General features: G+C 41.6%; 1 protein-coding gene across 3 annotated transcripts in view; it reads right to left on the bottom strand.

Moving 5' to 3' along the window:
* Positions 1–14711, bottom strand: part of LOC127420999 (phosphatidylinositol polyphosphate 5-phosphatase type IV-like) — a 55900-nt gene extending 41189 nt beyond the window's left edge. The window contains exons 1-3 of one of the 3 annotated variants that reach the window (XM_051663741.1): positions 14616–14711; positions 14110–14287; positions 13106–13968 (exon numbers count right to left, since the gene is read on the bottom strand). In XM_051663741.1, coding sequence (XP_051519701.1) covers positions 13106–13908 — 803 coding nt within the window. In that variant the 5' untranslated portion in view covers positions 13909–13968; positions 14110–14287; positions 14616–14711. Of the gene's footprint in view, positions 1–13105; positions 14375–14615 lie in introns of those variants that run through there. The other 2 variants (XM_051663750.1, XM_051663747.1) reach the window with 2 other exon arrangements.
* Between the last annotated feature and the right edge of the window lie 6909 nt (positions 14712–21620).

Raw genomic sequence — 21620 nt, 5'->3', positions numbered from 1 at the left:
GTGTGTCGTAATAGTAAAAGTAGTCTAGGTTATGTAGGTAACTTAAAAAATTTACAAAACTGACATCTATAGAGCTCGTGTTGCCCCAGATTTCACACATAATTTAACACACATTCCAATTAAACAGTCATGTTTCAGTGCTTTTTTATGGCTAAAGTGCACCGAAGGGTCCGTTCACACCGAAACATTGCTGCGTCTGTTCACGTTATTTAAATCCTATGTAAACATTCGCTACACTGATGTCTTTGCATCGCATCTTGCTGTGTTCTCAGCCTCTTGCGCAGGAGTGCATCTTTTTGTTTTGTTTTTTAGATGTTTTTAACACTTAAAACGCATTCAATGTGAACTGCCCCTAAATGTGTTACTTCTACACCACCACGATAGATGGCGATGTGCGTTTGTAAGTGCGGACCTGCAACCTCTTTCGTTTCTCTGATGTCAGCCGCTCTAGTGTTGCCAAATGTCATAAAATTCACATATATCTGGATTTCCTGAGGTGATGGCGAAAAATACATTAGAATGTATTAGTGCATAATTAATATTTCATTTCACATGTTTATCAGCATGTATGTATGGGATGGTCTGAAGTAAATGCTGTTAGTAAGGATGCACAGAGTATGGGATTGAGTGATATTGATATTGCCCCTTCTGTGGTTGTGCCAGCAATACCTCCTAGGCTCTTTCCAATGCCTGAAATTGACCTCCATGCACATGAAGAAATACATAACAAGGAAATGAAAGTTCCAATAGATATAGCAGTGCAACAATATCTTAATGAAACATATTAGCTTATACAATGATACAGATATATAGGCCTACAGATGGATCAAAAGACCCAGATTCTGAAAGCACAGTGGCAGCAGTTTATATACCTAATTTTAAAGTTAAAAAAAGCAAAAAGAATAACAGATCATATATCAGTATTCACCACAGAATTACTAGCCATTTTTCTTGCTCTTCAGTGGGTAGAAGAGATACAACCAACGAGATTAGTGATATGCACAGATTCTCTATCAGCACTTGCAAGCTTGTCAAGTGGATTATCTACAGCATGACAAGACATATTATATTAAGTCATACAGAGTTTATTCAGAATAAAGGAAAATTAGGATTAATGGTAAACTTTTTATGGGTGCCGGTGTTGTATTGAATGTGTTCCCCGTCGAAATCTGTTTCCCCCTAGCCCCGATAGGGTATGGGGTTATGGTTATGGTTAGGGTAGGTAGGGTAATGTAGGTTAGGGTTAGGGTAGGTGGGGTACGGTAGGGTAGGGAAGGGTTAGGCTTAGGTTTGTGCATGGGGGAATGCATTCTGACAGTGGAGAATGTTACCGTCAGATATTGTTCCCCCATACAGATCTGCTGGGGGGAAACAAGAGTTTGACACAACATCGGCACATGTAGGAGTGAATCTGTTGTTGTTGTGATCTAGAGTCACTTTTCATCGTAATGTCCACTTATCGAGATGTGTCTGATGAAAATCGTTTGGAAAATATGTAACACCGACCAACCGGGTTTGTAAACTGTCCTTTATTACACTCGCCATGACTCACAATGAGTAAGGTCACAGTACAAAGGAAACTCTGGGAGGCTGTGACAGTCTTTCAAACTGCCACTGGCACTCATAAGGTGGATGATAACAAAACTGATCAATCGAATGTGGATGAGTTCGTTTCCATCTCTGAAGATGGCTGCTGAAGCAACAGTTGACACCAAGAGAAGAATAATGGTATGTTTAAAATATGAGTTTGTATACTTCTACTCAGGGCTTGACATTAACACCCGCCAAATGTGGGTAGAAATCGGGTTTGGCAGGTAACTCAGCCACCCTTACTAGCCACTTTGGTGGGTGGCCGCAGACTAAGAAAATGTAATTGTATTCATCTCGCATTCAGCACCTTATAAGCAGTAAATATGCTTCTCACATCTGACATGTGCATCTTCGCGGGCGAATGAAGTGTGCTTTCAAGCAAACCGCCGCAGCCCACATCAGTGTGCACAGAGATATAGAGCCAGAGCTCAGCACAGAGCAAAACTTGTGTGATCCAGTCAGGCTTCGACACCAAAACATTTGTGACATATTTGAACTCTTCTGAGAGAAGTTGAACCTCTCAAACTTCCAGACAGCCCTTACATTAAACAGCATTGATGAGGTTAAGAGACAACAGTGTGAGACAACATCAATTACAAGGTTTTTAAAATACACATCATCATACAAACTAAAATGTTTTTAATGCAGTAACACTAACTGGTATCTGGTATACTGTAACAATAAGGGTAAATATATAGGCTATATAAGACTTTATGTATTAATATTATTCTGTCATCATTTTCCCACCTTTATCTTGATCCAAATCCATAGGAATTTCTTTCTTCTATGAATGGAAACAAGATTAATATATTTTTCCATTTATGGAAAAAGGTGCAATGAAAGTTAATGGTGACTGAGTTCAATCTAACATCTCTTTTTGTACTCAATGGAATTATTACTGTGAAAGTTGTAGTTAAAGGTTTCTAAATGGGTTTAGGCTATTAGTCTTTTCAAATAGTATAGTTTATTTTTTAAGAAAGACTATCTACATTGTTAAAAATGTCTTTTTGTCTGTAGATTACCTTGACATCGGAATGTTTTGACTAATTATGTAATTATTCAATATGTAACTAGAAAAATTATCAGAGAAATCCTGTGGATTGTCCATTTAATCACATCTGCTGTCAAGTTAAGAAACCTCCAAAAATCAGTTACATTGGAGTATTTGTTTTGTATAGACCACCCCAATTGTAATCAGACTTTCTTGATTTTCAATTGCTTTTGTGCTATTTTTACAAGTTACAAATCTCCTCAATATTGAAGCATATTATCAATTACAATACACAGAATCACAAGGTAACTCTCTCACAGTTTTATTCTAGAAACACCTGAATTACCTTTTACCTCAAACCTGCCCTATGACCTAATCTGAATGAAATGGGGGGGGGGAATTTCATGCTTTGCTTGTTCTTTTTCCTCATTTTTAAAGACAATGGGAGCACTGTACATCCGTGCAAGCAGAATGTGGATCTACAAGGTGTCTTTTGTCACAGGCAGTCAGCTCTTTGCTTGCTCAATGAACTACATTTACACAAAATCAAAAGAGTAACTCTTTCACCACATCTAATCTGTTTTATCCTAGAAATACCTTAAAAAGAATGAAAAACATTGTACCTTTTACAATGTCCTGTTATGATGCTTTTAATTTGCTTTTTTTCTAATTCATGTTAATACATTTGACCATTATTACATCAATTTGCTCTTGATGGTTACGCAAAAAAACATTTAAAGATTAGATAAAGAACTGCTTTGATCTTATTTGTCCAATACATTTCAGGAAATCTAAATTACTCTTTTGAAAAGAGTTACTGTAACTCAACTAGTGCTGTCAGTCGATTACATTTGTTTTAATTGCGATTAATCGCATAATTTGTTTGTAGTTAATCGTGATTAATCACAGATTTAAAAAGTGCTTAAATTTGATAATATATTTACTTCTTTTCTTGTCTAAATTAATTTCAATTTTAGGAAAGAAAGCAAAACAATATGTAGAAATACAATGCTTTATTAACATTTTCCAATCAAAGCCTTCCACAATTTAAAGACAATGCAGTAAAATATCAACAATTCAAGTAAACTTAAATGTTTCCCAAAGTCTATGTGGGAGTTTGACTAATTGAAAGAACTAGTCCCCACATATGTTGCTTATTCATTGCAATGGGCATTAAATCCCTTAAACTGTCATCCTCCACAATATTAATTTGCCAGTAGACTGTGGCTATCCCCTTTGTTTCACCTCCAGAAAAGCCGGTCGTTACGTGACTCAAAGTGATTATTAAACTGCAAAGGGCTGCTGTTTAATTAAATAAATATGTCTGTATGAACTGAATTAGCACTCTGCTCGTGGTAATCTGCTACAAACAGAGTGCGTGAGTGTGAGCTAAGGAGCTCGTAAGAGCAGCCAAAGTCAGCACAACACTGGCTCCACGCATTATCTCTGTGAATTTGGCACCCTATATAATTAAATCATTACCAAATCTATACCATTCATTTGTGCCGATTTGTGAAGCAAAAATTAACATTTGTGCTGGTTTGGTGTTTGAGATATTAGACATAATTGTTTTGGCTGTGATGTCACTTTGCACACAATGTCATCCAAATCACTCCAAACCGGTGCCGTTCATTTGTGCTCGATTTGTGCCGTTAAAAGAAACACTGTAACAATTTCTTTGAATTATATAGAAATAATAATTTGAATTCAGTAGCAGTGATGTCACTCTCCACCCCACGTCATCCAAATCGCACCAAACCGGTGCTGTTCGTTTGTGCTTGATTTGTGCTCATATGGACTTTTCGGGAGCAGTGACATCACTCTTCATCCCATGTGGTCCAAATTGCTCCGAACCGATGTCGTTCATTTTTGCTCAATTTGAGGCGTTAAAAGAAACACTGAAACTATTTATCTTCCTTAGAAATAGCATGAAACTTTTCAGGAGCAGTGACGTCACTCCACATCACTCCAAACCGGTGTCATTCGTTTGTGGTGGTTTGTGCTGTTAAAAGAAACATCATAACATTTTCCTTCCTTTGTATTTAACAAGATTGCTTTTGGGAGCCATGAAATCATGCAGGCTAAACCCCATGTCAATCACTCTCACCCATCTTCATCGTTTGTGCTCTTTTCTGGCTTGTGCTGGGTTTGGTATCACTGAAGCATTAATTTTTGGCAAAGATTTAATCTTTCACCACATCAAACTCCAAATGCAAATGTTTGTGCTGCAAATTATAATTTGTTTATAGTGGCCGTGGCTCCCCAGCCCGATGTTTTTCAACACCTCAAATTCATCCAGATCACACGAAATCGCTTCAAGCCGGGAGGGCCCTCTCTACTCGGCTTCACTCGGTGCGAGTGAGGGCCTGGTTCTTACACCCTCTCCCGAATGCAGTTTTGTTGTACCCCCCTGTTTTTGTGACCTTCCAGGGGGCTTGGGCGCATTTTCAAGCCAAGGATAGCCACCCTACACGGACTGGCTCAACGCGAGTGAGACCCTGGAGCACACCTGCTCCCGACTGCATCGACTTAGTCATTTTACCAGTTCTGGTCATTCTTCCAGGCACTTTGGGCTCTGATTCATGCCGAGAGGTGCCACCCACCTCGGCTAAGGTCACTGACACTGTCCCCATGGAGCTCACATGCACCTGATAGGATAAATCACCATACCCTCTGTTAAAACTGCACCTCCAAGTGCCTGGGCAAGTTGTCAAGCTGGGGAGAGACACCCTCCTTGGCTACAGTCACTGCAACGGTGACCATGGATCAACAGCTTGTCCCGACTGCATCGACTGGATGGTTTAGTGAGGTCCTCGGATCGGCCCCTCCGGAGCTCCTCGTGGGCCTTGGTGAAGTGCCGAGAAGACAATAAAACTTGACTGTCTAGAGGAAGTAAAAGGCGTAACAAGGTTTCCGTAGGTGAACCTGCGGAAGGATCATTAACGAAGGCTCTGATGGCGTGAGGCCCAGAGCGGCTGAAAAAAGGCTGAGGCCGAGGCAGGGGTGGTGGCATCTCCCCGCCCGAGGTGAACCGCGTTTCGACTATGGCCGCACCGTGTCTTCTCCTCCACGCGCCCGGCCGCCGACGCATGCCGCCCTCGGCGGGTACCCGCCTGGCGGGCCTCCTCCATGGAGGTAGCCTGCCGTGGGTTCAAAGACCCGATAAATTTGCATGAACTCAGACTGCATGTTTGCTGGATATGTGAAAGTGAAGAGTGAAAAGTGAAACTGCTGTGAAAAAATTCACAAATCAGACTGGTCAAGATGAGAGTGGTTTCAGTCTTCTAGGTGTTCCACTTTTGGAGCTATTTGCATTAGAAAATGAAGAGAATTTAAATGACCGATTGCACACACAAATCGTGTAGAATAACATGCAACATTATTTACATGCCTACAACAGTGCAAAGTGGGTTTATAGCCAATCAAAGTCTGAATTTCAAACTGCAAACTATCTTTACCACGGTCTGTCAAACCACAAAAAGAGTTGAGCTCCGTGGCGCTGCAGAATTTAGAGCAGCCTCCGGAAACTGTGAGCGGTGGTAGCTGCAGTGTGTGTACCTATGTAGAAAATAATTGTTTTGAATTTTAGAACACGTCATGTGTCCACCAGATGCATCCAGGTGCGACCCTCTTTAATTAACCTTGCCACTCATACTGTGTTGAGAAATACGCTTGAAAAGGCAAAGTCTATTGTTCAAGGAGCAACCCTATTTATATCTGGAAAAAATGCAGATATATATCAATATACAACCGGTCCGGTCCTCAAATTTGATTGGACGAGAGATGTTCTATGAGTACTGATGGTCTCACACTGATGGTCATCAGCACTCAGACGCTTCACTGTGTATCACTCCGCTTGTGTTCATGCCGTTCTAAACTAAAGTGAAAGAGCAGTGCATATGTGTTAAGAGCTACTGTAAATGTGTCTCTTTACATTACATTTTTAGACATTACATATTTTAGCCAGCAGGTGGCAGCAAAAGACCATTTTTGTGTGTAATATGAGCCAGTTGGTGATGTGAAGTGAGTCAGCATCAGTCAGTGTTTTCATTCATCAGCACTCCGTGATCGCTCATATTACTACTACACTACTAAAGCTAGGAAATATCTTTAAACGGCATTAAACTAACAACTTCAGCATTAAGGCTCATCACAGCTGAGAGACACAACAGACTGATTAATTACACAAACTCATGGCGCTTACCTCTTACCGGAGTTTCCACATTGGAAAGGACATACTGTTCAAAATGGCGATTGGAGATTGTGGTTTCTATAGTAAATGACTCTTGCGCACCAACTACCGCGAAATAGGGAGGAATACCCCCACTTGGACAGCTATTTTTCTACTAAGAAAATAGGATGAATTTAACCAAAATAACATTATCTTCAGAAAGCTGACTAACACACTACAGCATCTCTGCTTGGGAGTGGCAACAGGTGATCACACCCGCTCCATATCTCTCTCTCTCTCTCTCTCACACACACACACACACACACACACACACACACACACACACACACCCTTGTTTCTCCAATAACTTGTTAGAAACAGCCTAAGCCGTGATACTAGTTCTAAAGTGAAATTTTTGAATCACTAACAAAGGCTTGGGCACATCATTTGGTTTGAACCAGCAATGGCAGATTCTGATCTGTCATGTAAGAAAGTAGTTCCATGCACAAATGCATTTTTTATGACCATACTCAGTTTTTCCTAATTTTTTTAAATGTACTTGTTCATTGAACTGTTTTATATAAGCAATATCACACGAGTAAGAGTGCGATATGGCCCTAAATCAGCACTGCTGTGATTACCTACGGCACTCAGTCTGTGGTCGAATCACAGCAGTGCTGATGTAGGGCCATATCGCACTCTTGCTCATGTGATATTACTTAAATAATCATCTGAAGGAGAGTCATGTGACACCATGCGAAGAGCGGATGTGTAAACGACGAGCTCTGTTCACTTTGCTAGTTTTTAATTATTTTTATGTTAAAATCCGGTGAGATTCAATACACCCTGCTACATATCTGTTATTTGAAGTCAACATGGCAAAGAATTAAAAATCCTCGGGCTCTGGAGATATTAAAAGACACTTATGTGCTCAAGCTGAAACCTCTGATGGGCCTGCGGACCAGGGACTCGGTTTGGATGGTGCGGCGGGAGAAATCCAGCGTCAACTGTCCAACATGTCTGTGATGCTGACGAAGGTTGTTGCTGACTTGGAGGATCTCAGTGCAATATGTCGATCAATTACGGCGATGGAAACAAAATTCTCTGAGTTGGTTACAATATTGTTGGACGTCGAGAGACGGATCAATTATCTGGAGTCATCGAAAAAGGATTTACCTGATAACCTGCTGGCGACCAAAGTTGATTTGGAATGCTCACAGAGTCCTGACTCGGAGATCGGCTGAGGGAGACAGGTCCCGATCACTTCTGGCCAAATTTCTGAGATCATCCAATAAAGATTTCGTGTTGCGCGAGACGAGGAGCAAAGGAAAAACCACAGCATTTTCTTGTTCCCAGATTTAGCGAATTCGAAAAGAGAGAAACATGATCAATTCAAGGAATGCAAGAAACTCTAACATCAATGGAAGATCGCTTTTGCACTGATGTTTCTGGCCAAATTGAGAATAGATACTAAGGATGGCCACAAAATATTTACATGCCCACAACAAGCATTGTCTTTCATAGAGTCAATGGGTGAGTAAGCCATTTGGTGTTTCTCATGTGGCCCCAGAGTGGATTAACTCGCTGTACTTACTATTGACTCTCTGAGGAAGCTGGGTGTTATTTTTGTTTCTTTTTGTGTTGGTCCCGCCTAGCAGCTGGAGTATGTTTTGTGGAATAACACTCCTTTAAGAAACCTTTTGCATCGATGAAGGGAAGCTTTTACACTGAAGTTCCCGGTCAAATTGAGAATAGATACTAAGGATGGCCACAAAATATTTACATGCCCACAATAAGCATTGTCTTTCATAAAACCAATGGACTGAGGAAGTCATGATATGTTTCTCACATGCCTCCAAATGGACTGACTCACTGAACATGCCTTTGGCCATCCGAGGAAGCTGGGTGCCTTTTTTGTTTCTTTTTGTGCTGGTTCTGCCTAGTGGCTGGAGTTTGTTTTGTGGAATAACACTCCGGGACAGTTATGGATGAATCTGCTCGTTCTTAGTGCTTATGCCTCCTTTTAGTTGGTGTGTGTTTCGTGGAATTTTTTTTTGCAGGACATTGGAATGATTACGTCATCTGCTGCACTTATGAAACAGCCGGCTCACTGAACACTTGTTTGACTGTCCGAGGAAACTGAATGTCTTTATTATTATTATTATTATTTATTTGTAAAAAAGTATTGTGCTGGTTCCGGTACAGGCTGGAGTTTGTTTTGTGAAGGATTGCACCTCCGAGACAGTTTTGTGTATGAATCTACACGTTATTTGTGTTTACTCTGCCTATTGGCTGGCATTTGTTTTATAGCTTATTTTTTTGTTGTGTAATTCTGTCTCACAAAATTTGTACAGAAGCACCGGACTTGAGCAATTAGACGGCAAATTTGTCACGGGGACTCTCGCAGGCGTTTTGAGTTTAGAGGGATGGACGCCAGTTGGCGCTGTCATGCGCGGGGTTAATAAGCACGTTTTTCTTTTTTCTATTTGTTTGATTCGGGGGGAAGTTCGGGGTTTGATTGTTGCACTAATGGGGAATGTGGTCTTTATAATTGTATTTTTGACACACAATCGATTTTTTCCTAATATGTCAAAATGTCAAATATTAATATGAGTGGACTGTCTCTCTCCACGTGGAATGTGAATGGGTTGGGGCACCCCATAAAAAGAAGGAAGGTTATTTCTTTTCTTAAACGTAAGACGTATGATATTGTGTTTCTTCAAGAAACGCATCTTTCCCCACAGGAAGCTGAAAAATTTGGGAAGATATGGGGTGGACATGTTTTCTTTAGTGTTGGCTCAAGTTAGAGCAGGGGAGTCATTACATTGTTAAGTAAACATCTACAATTCAAATGTCTCAAACAGATTAAAGATAAATTAGGAAGAGTCATTATTGTTTTAGCTGAAATTCAGAGGAAAATGTTGATTTTGGCTAATATTTACACACCTAACATTGATGATCAGGGCTTTTTTAAAGATATTGAAGGGATATTGCAAGCCACTGGCACCCCTCATGATATAATATTGGGAGGAGACTTTAATCTTTTGATGGACTCAGTTCTTGATCATAGTGAAGCAAAAGTGTGCAAGCCCCCTAGAGCAACAATGATGCTTCACAGGATGTGTAAAAATCTTGGTCTTACAGATATTTGGAGACTTTTGAACCCATCTGGTAGGGACTATAAAAAAATTTTCATCAGTCCATAAGATTTATTCTAAAATAGATTTTATTTTTATATCCAAGTACTTCATTTCATCTGTTGTTGGTTGCTCAGTTGGAAACACTTTAGTCTCAGATCACGCCCTGGTGAGTTTAGAGGTGTTGCCACATACGGAGAAAAAGAAATCATATAGTTGGAGCTCTAATGTATCCCTTTTCCAAAATCCTGATTTCCAACAAATGTTAAAGGCTGAAATCAATGTTTATATGGAGACCAACTGGTTTTCAGTATCCTCTGTGGGTGTGGCTTGGGAGGCACTTAAGGCAGTTCTTAGGGGTCGGATCATACAGCATGCCTCATTCATCAAAAAATCCAAAGCACGAGAACTCCTGGAGTTGGAAGAGAATATTAAAAGTACCGAGACAGAGCTGAAGTGTCGAATGTCATCTGATGGCCTCAGGGAATTGACCAGCTTGAAATACAGAAATAATACTATTTTGTCACGGAAGGTGGAGTTTTGCTATTCAGGGCAAGACAGTCATACTTTGAGTCAGGTGACAAAGCAGGGAAGCTTTTCGCTAGATATATAAAGCAGAGAGTGTGTTTTTCTACCATTCCCTCAGTAAAATCTGCTGGTGGTGGAATATTTACCTCAGCCATTGATATTAATAATGCTTTTAGAGAATTATATCTTGATCTTTATAATTCCACGTCTTCGTCTACTGATGCAAATATTAGAAACTTTCTGGAACCATTAGATCTTCCTAAACTGACGGCTGAGCAAAACAATTATCTTGATTCTGAGATACACTTGGAGGAGCTTTACAAGGTAATTAAGGCCCTGCCTACAGGCAAGGCTCTGGGGCCAGATGGCTTTGCCACTGAATTTTTTAGATCTTATGCTACAGAACTGGCTCCACTTTTGTTCGAAGTTTATACGGAATCATTAAAGAATGGAAAACTTCCGCCAACCATGACACAAGCCCGGATCAGTCTGATTCTTAAAAAAGACAAAGATCCAAGAGAGTGTAAGAGTTACCGTCCAATTTATCTGAACCAGCTAGACGTTAAAATTTGGTCAAAAATTTTGGCTAACCGATTAAGTTATGACACCTCTTATACATATAGATCAGGTGGGGTTTATTCGGGGCTGGAGCTCTTCTGATAACATCAGGCCTCTAATTAATATCATGTGGTCAGTAGCAAATGAACAGACTCCGGTCGCTGCCATCTCACTTGACGCCAAAAAGTCATTTGATATGGTAGAATGGGATTATCTTTTTAAGATTTTGGAAATGTATGGGTTCGGGAATACTTTTATTGAATGGATTAATTTACTTTATAGACATCCAGTAGTGGCAGTACAAACAAATTGATTAATTTCAGATTATTTTACTCTGGATAGGGGCACCTGGCAGGGTTGCCCTCTTTCCCCATTATTGTTCTGTCTTGCCCTGGAACCATTAGCAGCCATGATAAGAAAGGAGGAGGATTTTCCAGGAGTGATGGTGGGAGGTCTGGTGCATAAGCTTCTGCTTTATGCAGATGATATTTTATTATTCATCTCTAACCCCACTAGATCTATGCCTTGCCTCCACAGAAGTATTAATTCCTTTAAGTTCTCAGGTTACAGAGTCAATTGGTCTAAGCTCTGACAGCGTACTGCCCAGTAACAGATTTTCAGACGGGCGCCTTCCAGTGGCCTAAACAGGGCATTAAGTATTTAGGCATTTTATTCCCAGCTAATTTGTGTGATTTAGTTAGAGTTAATTTTGACCCATTAATAAAAAGGTTTTCGAGTGATGTGAGTAGGTGGGCTTCGTTACATTTATCTATGATTGGGAAGGTTAATGTTACTAAAATGAATTGTATTCCAAAATTCAACTACCTGATACAATCTCTCCCTGTAGATGTCCCCCTCTTTTATTTCAAGCAATTTGATAGCATAGCGAAGTCCTTTATTTGGAACAGTAAATGTCCCAGATTACATTTCAACTAGTTACATAGGCCGGTAGACAAAGGTGGGCTAGGCCTACCCAAGATTTTGTTTTATTGTTATGCATTCGGTCTCAGACATTTGGCTCATTGGTCGCTTCCACCTGAGAGAGCCCCTCCCTGGTTTCGTATTGAACAGGAAGTCATTGCCCCTATTTCGCAATTGCAAAGCCTTTCTATCAAACTAACCAGAGAAGTTAAGTCACACCCCGTTATCTCACATTTGCACATGATTTGGACAAGAGTGTCCAGAGTATTTAATTCGGACATTTATTTAAACGTTGCCTCAAGCATATGGCTGAACCCTAAATTAAGTATCAACAAGTTCCCTTTCTGTTGGTCAGAGTGGATTGTGAGGGGGGTTAATACACTCGGTGACCTGTATGAGAGTGGAGTGTCGAGATCTTCTGAGAATTTGGTTCATCATTTTGGGATTCCCAGATCTCAGTTTTATAGGTATTTACAGACACGCCACCTAATCTGTAGTGTTTTTGGGAGTAGCATACACCCCCCCTGAAGCAGCAGATACTTTGGGAGAGGTGATTACTGCTTTTGGTAAAGGTCATGAGGCATCAGTGTATTACTCCCTACTAATTCAGAGTCTGGGGGACGAGCCTAGGATTCTAAAAAATGTCAAGTCTGCATCTAGAGATGCAAGGGTTTGCCTTACGCAATTTAAGATTTTACATAGATTTTATTGGATCCCCTCTAGATTATATAGGCTTGGTTTTAAAGACAAACCCACCTGCTGGTGATGTCAATCAGAAGTTGGAGACACAACCCATGTCTTTTGGGGGGGTGTTAAGATCTAAGATTTTTGGTTAAAGGTTCAGAATTATTTGTGTGACGTTTTGGGCACTTGGGTTTAATTTTGCCCCAGAATCTGTATTTTGGGCGATGGGGTGGTCATCAATGTAGAGAATTACTCTACACTCAGTGCATCAGGAGAAGTAATTATGATCTATTTCCTAACATCTTATTTATTGGGTTAACAAATTAACAATCTCTTGTATTATGCTGAAAAATAAGACATGTATTATTACAGAAAGACACTTGGATTCTTTAGGAGTTAAGCAAGATGACACATCAGCACGTGATCATGTGATCTTGAAGTGGAGGATGGATACCTGCTAAAAGCTAAATCTAAATGGGCAGCAAAGAAATACAGAACAGAAGCAACAAATATATAAACACTTACCTATTCCTCACATCCCTGGGTCTGATAGGGTTCAGTACACTATAGGTGGACTTCATGGAGTGGACAGAGGTGCTATCTGACACTAAGGTCTCCAACAGCCCACTATCACTCAGGTTCATTTGAAGCCTCTCCGACCGCCCCCTTCTCCCCACCACACTGTAATCCAAACAAGCTCTGTCAATCCGATTAGCTGTCCTTAAGGACGTGGAGTCTGTGCTGTGCTCCAGAGGAGGATTCATGCCAGTGGACTGGAGTGGAGAAAGAATTATTTTAGACTGTCTCAAACGCTCTTTGTTCAGATCACAAAGATCATGTGGGGACACTTCGGTTTCAGAGAAACTTCCAGTCCAGTCCCTGAACGGTGACATCTCCATGGGTGGATGTCCTGACGTAAGGCTCTGTCCATTCTTGAAACCCAATGGACTGCTTGACTTCGGAGCCGAGGTGTCTTCTTTAAGGGAATCGGTGGACGAGCCAGTCTCACCCGCATCTGTGAGACTCTCCTGGCTTTTTCTCAATCTACTGCCCCTCACCTTCTCATCAAATGTGATGTTTCTACCCCCCATTGCCAATCCCACAGGCTTCGGAAGAGAGGGAGGCAGAGGCTGATCAGGACTAAGCTTAGTTTCCTTGTGTTCATTCTGAAGTACAGTGGGTCCATTATATTGCTTCTTGAGATCTCTGAGCTCCTCTTGGTCACTCTTCTCTTTCCTCGGGTCTACACTTATACCAGTAATATCTGTTTTGCAAGCTGGTTCTCCTGTGGGTTTAAATGGGACAATGGTCTCTCCATGCTCAGTCATCTTATTGTCAGACTTGGTTTTAATTGTAAACAAGCTCCATGGTCCTCATTTGATTACATTCTGTGGAGACAGCAAGCAGATTTATTGTGCATAAGTATGTATCTCAAAAATACAAACATTATAACTATTAAGAATCCACCCAAATGTCTATTAAACATCTAAACGGAAGCTGTAAACTACCAACATTCAATAGTACAATACCCAGCTGAACACAAAACAAGTGTGTGATCCTCAGTTGGCCACCAGTCTGGTTTAATGGTTTTTGGAGGGTTTCGGGCACTTCTCAGGCTGAGGGACCAGCTAAGCCAGCTGAAAACCAGTTTGGCCAAACCAACTAAGACAAGCAAACCACCTTAGGATTGTTTAATCTGCCATTTTACTAAAAACAACAAAAACATTATTATAAATAAGAAGAAGACAATTATAACGTGTACAGAGATTTAAAAAAAGCTGCAGCGTAATTATCTGTTTTGGTACCCAGCTTTAACTAATATTTATATGCTAAAAAAAAAAAATAAATAAAATAAAAAAATAAAGATATTGTATGAACTATTGATAAAGTTTTAAATTAGTTTTAAATCTCTGTCATGCTAAATTCAGTGATGACACACGATAGACACATTAGTAAACAAAACTCTCCGAATATGGCGTTTACAACCTTCCAAAACATACATATGGAAACGGAATAAAACACATATTTAAAATACGTTTGTCTGAAGAATAAAATGACGTCTTTTGATACGGAAGCATCACTCCGTTAGATCCAGACAGTTACTTGACTTCCTTAGCAACGCCAGTCAACCAACAACTGCTGAAGAGGGTGTGCTGACAGTCCGCCTCAGTGTGATATTAAACAGCGCCATCTAACAATGAATGAATGAAGACTCTGTTGTGTGCAGATGTTTTCAGTGTTACAGTTTTCGGTTGCTTTTTTCCTCTTCCATACTATTGTCACAACTATGTGTTACATTATTAAAACGTTTAGTAGCCTAAGCCTATAATCTCTAAACAAAACAAAAAACACATAAAACATTAACCCTTAAATGCATGGGAATTTCACTAAACACTCTTACATATTTGGATCTAAAGACCCAACATTTATATTTATCATTTAACTCATATATTATATGGATCTACAAAATGCCCAGACAGTGTCATTTTCAAATTATTTTCTATACAATAAGAAAATAATAGAATGAAATATATTTTGATGTTTTAGTTTATCATATATCAAAGAAAAAAGCAACAAATCAATAGAAATCTATAAAACCAAATTCATTACTTTTCCACTGAAATTTCATGAGATGCAACTGGCTGTCAAACACACTTTGAGCTACACATAATAAAGACATTAGCTACACATAAGTTACACATACTGTAAGTATTTTCCCAGGTACTTACTGAGTCTAAATAGATGCACAACTTATATAATTTCAGTAGTACACCCAAATGACAATAGTAAAATAAATAAATAAATAAATAAATACATTTTAACAGTTGTTCACTCAACATAACTTAAGCTAGTTGTCTTTTTGCTTTGACTTAGTCCAGTTACAGTACATTAACACACAAAGTTTTGTCGAGACAACGAAATAATCCATTGACAAAACTGATTATTTTTGAGTAAACTGAATTTAACAGGTTTTGTTCAAATAACTTTACTATTGTGACTCAGAAGCCTACCCAGGGTGCATTGCAGCACCTAGACTATAGTTTTGATGTTTTATGTTCTGATTAAAGAGTTTTATGAACATCAGCCAAAGCTGGACATCCTATGGGGTTATTTTTGTTTCATATGAACACACAAATAGAAAGCTGGTTCACAGATAAATTGAATGAGATCCACAAATAAATGTAAGGAGTTTCACAGAAAGGAAATGAATTCACAAATAAAAAGAGATTTGTAAATATATGTTAGGAGTTTCACAAAAATAAAGTGAATTCACAAATAAATGAAATTTGCAAATAAAAAAAATATTTACAAATGTATTTTTTAACTCAAACACAACTCTGTCCAGCATTCATTTGTGAATCGCGCACATGTATTTGTGGATTGCTTCCTGTGCATTTACAGATTGCTACACACATTTGTCAATTCTGAAACAAATCTAGCATCAAGACATGCACACAAATTTACAAATAAGTGGACTCCACCCATCGTCTTCTCAAGCCAATCAGATAACGGCCACATTAATCGGACCAATCATAGCACGTTCTATCTTTAACCAATCACGCTTCGCTTTACTATCAGATCCACAAATAAATGTGTGCGATTAACAAATGAATTTCATTTCTATGAATCTCTTTCCATTTTTATGTTAATATGAAACAATCCCTTCTCCACAGATATTCAATATTCTGAACAGAAGACACAGATTTTTCAATACAAACCTCAGTAATGGTGACACTAAACAAACACCATTAAATAAAATTTTAGCTCTTAGCATCACCACACAACTGTTAACTAACAGTGATGGCAAAAACAGCACAAATAAAGTCCACAAATCGCAAAAAAAAAAAAAAAAAAAAAAAAAATGCCTACAAAACTAAACTCATTATTTATTTATGCTGCAATGCATGCTGGGAGCTGGCAAATCTTTGTTTTTTCAGTCAACTTTGCTAAGTGAGTTGAAATGGCAAATACGATTGTTGATCCAGTTTAAGTACAAGTTGATAGAATCAAAACTTAAGTTAAGTTGGCATGAAATATTAGTTGTGCCAACTAAAATTTACATCTTAACCTCAAAATCAGATTTTACAGTGTATCATACTGTTCATGTGTTGTACTCAGAGGTGGAGCCTTAGGGTGCTTTCACACTGGCAGTTTAGTTCGAAACACAGCACAGTTTGCATGAAAAATTGGTAATGTGAAAGCTGTCATGCGGACCGAGGAGCGCACCACGGTACCGAACCCGAGACTACCTGTAGGAGGTGGTCTGAGTTCGGTTGCAATGGAACTGTAGCGTGATTCGTGTGAATGTGAAAGCAACTCGGACTCGGGTGCGCACTCGTTCAGGAAGTAAAATAACCTGCGCATGCGTTTTAGCCGAAGACGACATCTATCTATCTATCTATACACCTTATAAATACTATATATTAATACTATTATAGGTTATAAATATTGGGTATAATAAAAGATGACAGTGGCGATAACTTCACCTTGGACACGAGCGTGAGTAAGCGTGCAGTGTAAACAAAGATGCAAATGAATTCCTTGCAATCAGCTGTCTCCTCAAAAAACGCCGTTTGCGAGCAGCAGCAAGCCGCCTTCCCCTGGACGTCTGATGAGTTACACCATGAAGCACACATATACGCAGTTGTCGTTCACTTTGCTGTGCATAATGGCACCAAAATAACAAAAAAAACAAAAGTATGATGAGTCGCGTTGTGTTCTCTATGTGTGTTTGTGATGACATATGATGAACACAAATGGACCGGGGTTCGATAGAATCAAGTGAGTGTGAAACCAGACCAAAGCTGTGAGGGCCACCGGGAACAATCGCACTCGGAATCGGACCGCAGCAAACGTGCCCAGTGTGAAAGCCCCCTTAATCTTGCGGCCTTGGTCTTGAGATCATATAAACATGGTCTTGGTGTGGATCTGGGTCTCGTTACTCAATACTTGGTCTGGGTCTCCGCACTTAGGGTGTGTTCACACTTGTAGTTCGTTTCTCTTGGTCCTCTTGGTCCGGATCAAAAAAGAAAATGATACATTTAGTCCTGGTTCGCTTAGCATTCACACTGGCATTTTTAACACCGAACCTAATGATACAAAACCAAAGGCATCAGGAAAAAGTCACAACCTGATTGGACAGCTTTTATGACGTATTGTTTTATGGAACTTGCAGAACATCCAAAACTGTCGTTGTCACGACAGCCGTACATCGAACACTCACAGCAGGGGCGCTGCAGACGCGAGTCATCTGCCTTCGCACACCCAGCTGCGACACTCACATATCCACGATCAGGCGTATGTGATGCGCCACGAGGACGCCCAGCCTCCTCTCCCATCACAGACCGATCATATGGTGGGTACACAGAGCGAGTTAAGTGCTCTAACATCTCTCTCAGCACAGCCACGGGTTCAGGACGTGAGGCCTCTCGACATGGCAGCTCCTGCACTTCCCTGCTGTGAGGCCCCATCCGCAGGTATGTCAAGCACAATTGTCCACTTGGTGCCCTTTGCACAGAGTCTGGAGGCGTGGATAGCACTCTCCAACCCGTTGCGCTGGCTCGTCAGGATGATCCGACTCGGCTATGTGATTCAGTTCGCCAGGTGCCCACCCAGGTTCAATGGCATCCGTTTTACCTCAGTAGCAGGCAAGGATGCCATTGTTCTGCATGCGGAAATCGCAGTCCTTCTAGAGAAGGACGCGATAGAGCCTGTCCCTCCAGCCGAGATGAAGAAGGGGTTTTACAGCCCCTACATCATCGTACCAAAAAAAGGCGGTGGGTTGCGTCCAATATTAGACCTGCGAGCTTTGAATCGGGCCCTGTACAAGGTCCCGTTCAAAATGCTGATGCAGAAACACATTCTGTCATGCATCTGGCATCAAGATACTGAACTCAAGATGGCGCCGAGTGCGTTGCGAGCTCCGACGCAACATTGTAGTTTTTGTTTGTTTTGTTTACAATTCTTATGTTTTTTTGTCTTGGATGTTGTCTGCCTTATTGTCTATGACAGACAAACACTTTTGGACATTGGTTCTGCAATTACACACCATAAACCGGACTTCAAATTCTTCAATGCCGACCCGCTGTTTACAAACACGCCAGCACAGCCCTTTGTCTGGGCAGCCCCACCGCGGAAACGCAGAAGGAAAAGGGGAAACAGAGCCGGCATTCTCATCAGAGTAAGACGTCGTGCAAATCGACCCCTGCTACCCAGTATTCTACTGGCAAATGTTCAGTCTCTGGACAACAAGCTCTGCAAGCTGAGAGCGCGGATCTCTTTTCAACGAGAGACGAGGGACTGCTGCATTATCTGCCTAACAGAAACTTGGATGTCTGCAGAGATTCCAGACTCAGCCATCGAACCCGCAGTGTTCTCCATGCACCGAGCGGACAGAGCGAAAGACCTCTCAGGTAAAAGCAGAGGTGGAGGTGTATATTTTATGATCAACAAATCCTGGTGTGATCAGAGGAACGTACATTCTATCAAGTCTTTCTGCTCTCCTGATCTGGAATTTCTCATGCTTCTGTGTCGACCATTCTGGCTACCGAGGGAATTCACAGCGGTCATTATCACAGCTGCGTGCATCCCGCCATAAGCTGACACAGACTGGGCACTCAAGGAACTGTATGGGATTATAAGAAAGCAGGAAACTGCGCACCACGTTCATTATGACCGGAGACTTTAACAAAGCCAATCTCAAATCAATCGCACCAAAATACCACCAACACATCAGTTTAAACACATGAGGGGACCGGGTTTTGGACCATTGCTACTCTCCCTTCCGGGATGGCTACAAATCTCTCCCCCGCCCACCATTTGGCAAATCGGACCACTCTTCCATTCTGCTTCTTCCCGCTTACAAGCAGAAACTGAAACAGGAAGCACCCACCCTCAGAATGTGAGGCGGTGTGTGAAAAAAGATCGGAGGATCATCAGAGACTCCAGCCACCTGAGCCATGGGCTGCTCTCACTGCTACCATCAGGCAGGCGGTATCGCAGCATCAGGACCCGCACCAGCCGACTTCATGACAGCTTCTGCCCCCAAGCAATCAGACTTTTGAACTCTTGATCTCTCACGATCAATATACATCAGCACTGCACTTTATTAATCTTATTATCTCACACTGGACTGTCATAATTATATCTCTCTTAACAACACACTGGCAACTGACTATCAACCGACAGCCTGAATGTCAATACAGTACAATACAACCGACTGTACATTTTATATATACTATATATACTATTTTTTATTGTATAATGTGCATTCTATACTGTGTGTATTGTATAATGTACATTGTATGTTATTATTTGTATATTGTGTTGTGTGTAATTATGTGTATATTAGATTTTAAATTGTGTTGTGTAAATCTGAAGTTTATTGTAAAATGGTATATGTCTCATCACTGTCACGACTGCTATGTTGCTCGGAAGTGCACCCAAGAATTTCACACACTATTGCACTTGTGTATATGGTTGTGTGACAATAAAAGTGATTTGATTTGATTTGAAGATTGGTTCGCTGCAGTAGACCTGAAGGACGCGTACTTTCATGTCTTGATTTAGCCTCATCACAGACTGTTTCTTCGGTTTGCCTTCGAGGGTCAGGCATACCAGTACAAGGTCCTCCCCTTCGGTCTGTCCCTGTCACCTTGCGTCTTCATGAAGGTCGCAGAGGCAGCCATTGCCCCACTAAGGGAAGTGGGCGTCCGCATCCTCAATTACCTTGATGACTGGCTGATTCTAGCTCACTCTCGAGATTTATTGTGTGCACACAGGGACCTGGTGCTCAGACACCTCAACCGATTGGGGCATCAGGTCAACCTGAAGTCATTCAGGGGGAGAACAGCGGTCCCACTGAAATAATTTCAAAGGCTCCTGGGGCATATGGCATCCTCAGTGGTGGTTACGCCGCTCGGGCTGATGCATATGAGACCGCTTCAGCACTGGCTTCAGACTCGAGTCCTGAGATGGGCATGGTGCCACGGTATGCATCACATGGCTATCATGACGATCTGTCACCGCACATTCAGCCCTTGAACGGACCATGCATTTCTATGGGCAGGGGTTCCCCTAGAACAAGTATCCAGGCGTGTTGTTGTCACAACAGACGTGTCCAAGTCAGGCTGGGGTGCCGTTTGCAACGGGCACGCAGCCTTGGGCTCCTGGACAGGTCCTCGACTGTGTTGGCATATCAATTGCCTCGAGTTGCTGGTGGTATTGCTGGCTCTGCGGAGGTTTCGCCCGTTGATCCAGGGCAAGCACGTGTTAGTCCGGACGGACAACATGGCAACGGTAGCATATATAAATCGCCAAGGCGGTTTATGCTCACATTGCATGTCGCAACTCGCCCGACATCTCCTCCTTTGGAGTCAGCAGTGACTGAAGTCATTGCAGGCCACTCACATCCCAGGGGAACATAATCATGCAGAGGATGCACTATCGCGACAGGTGACACTCAGAGGAGAGTGGAGACTCCACCCCCAGGTGGTCCAGCTGATTTGGAGTCAATTCGGCGGAGCGCAGGTAGACCTGTTTGCTTCCCAGGAATCCTCCCACTGCCCACTATGGTACTCCCTGACCGAGGCCCGCATGGCACAGACGCGTTGCATGCAGCTGGCCCCGGGGCTTGCGCAAATATGCGTTTCCCCCAGTGAGCCTGCTTGCACAGACTCTGTGCAAATTCAGAGAGGATGAAGAACAAGTCGTGTTGGTGGCACCGTACTGGCCCACCCAGACTTGTTCTCGGAGCTCACACTCCTCGCGACAGCCCCTCCCTGGCAAATTCCCATGAGGAAGGACCTCCTTTCTCAGGGACGGGGCACGATTTGGCACCAGAGCCCAGACCTCTGGAACCTCTATGCCTGGCCCCTGAAAGGGACACAGTAGACCTAAGTGGGCTACCACCGGCGGTGGCAGACACTATCACTCAGGCCAGAGCTCCCTCCACGAGGCAGCTGTATACCTTGAAGTGGCGTCTGTTCGCAAATTGGTGTTCTTCCCGAGGTGAAGACCCACAGAGATGCACAGTCAGGTC

Source organism: Myxocyprinus asiaticus, chromosome 3 (genome assembly GCF_019703515.2).
Source record: "Myxocyprinus asiaticus isolate MX2 ecotype Aquarium Trade chromosome 3, UBuf_Myxa_2, whole genome shotgun sequence".
In the NCBI taxonomy this organism is placed as follows: Eukaryota; Metazoa; Chordata; class Actinopteri; order Cypriniformes; family Catostomidae; genus Myxocyprinus; species Myxocyprinus asiaticus.
Note: the sequence above shows the minus strand (reverse complement) of the source record. Positions and strands in the feature narration are given on the sequence as shown.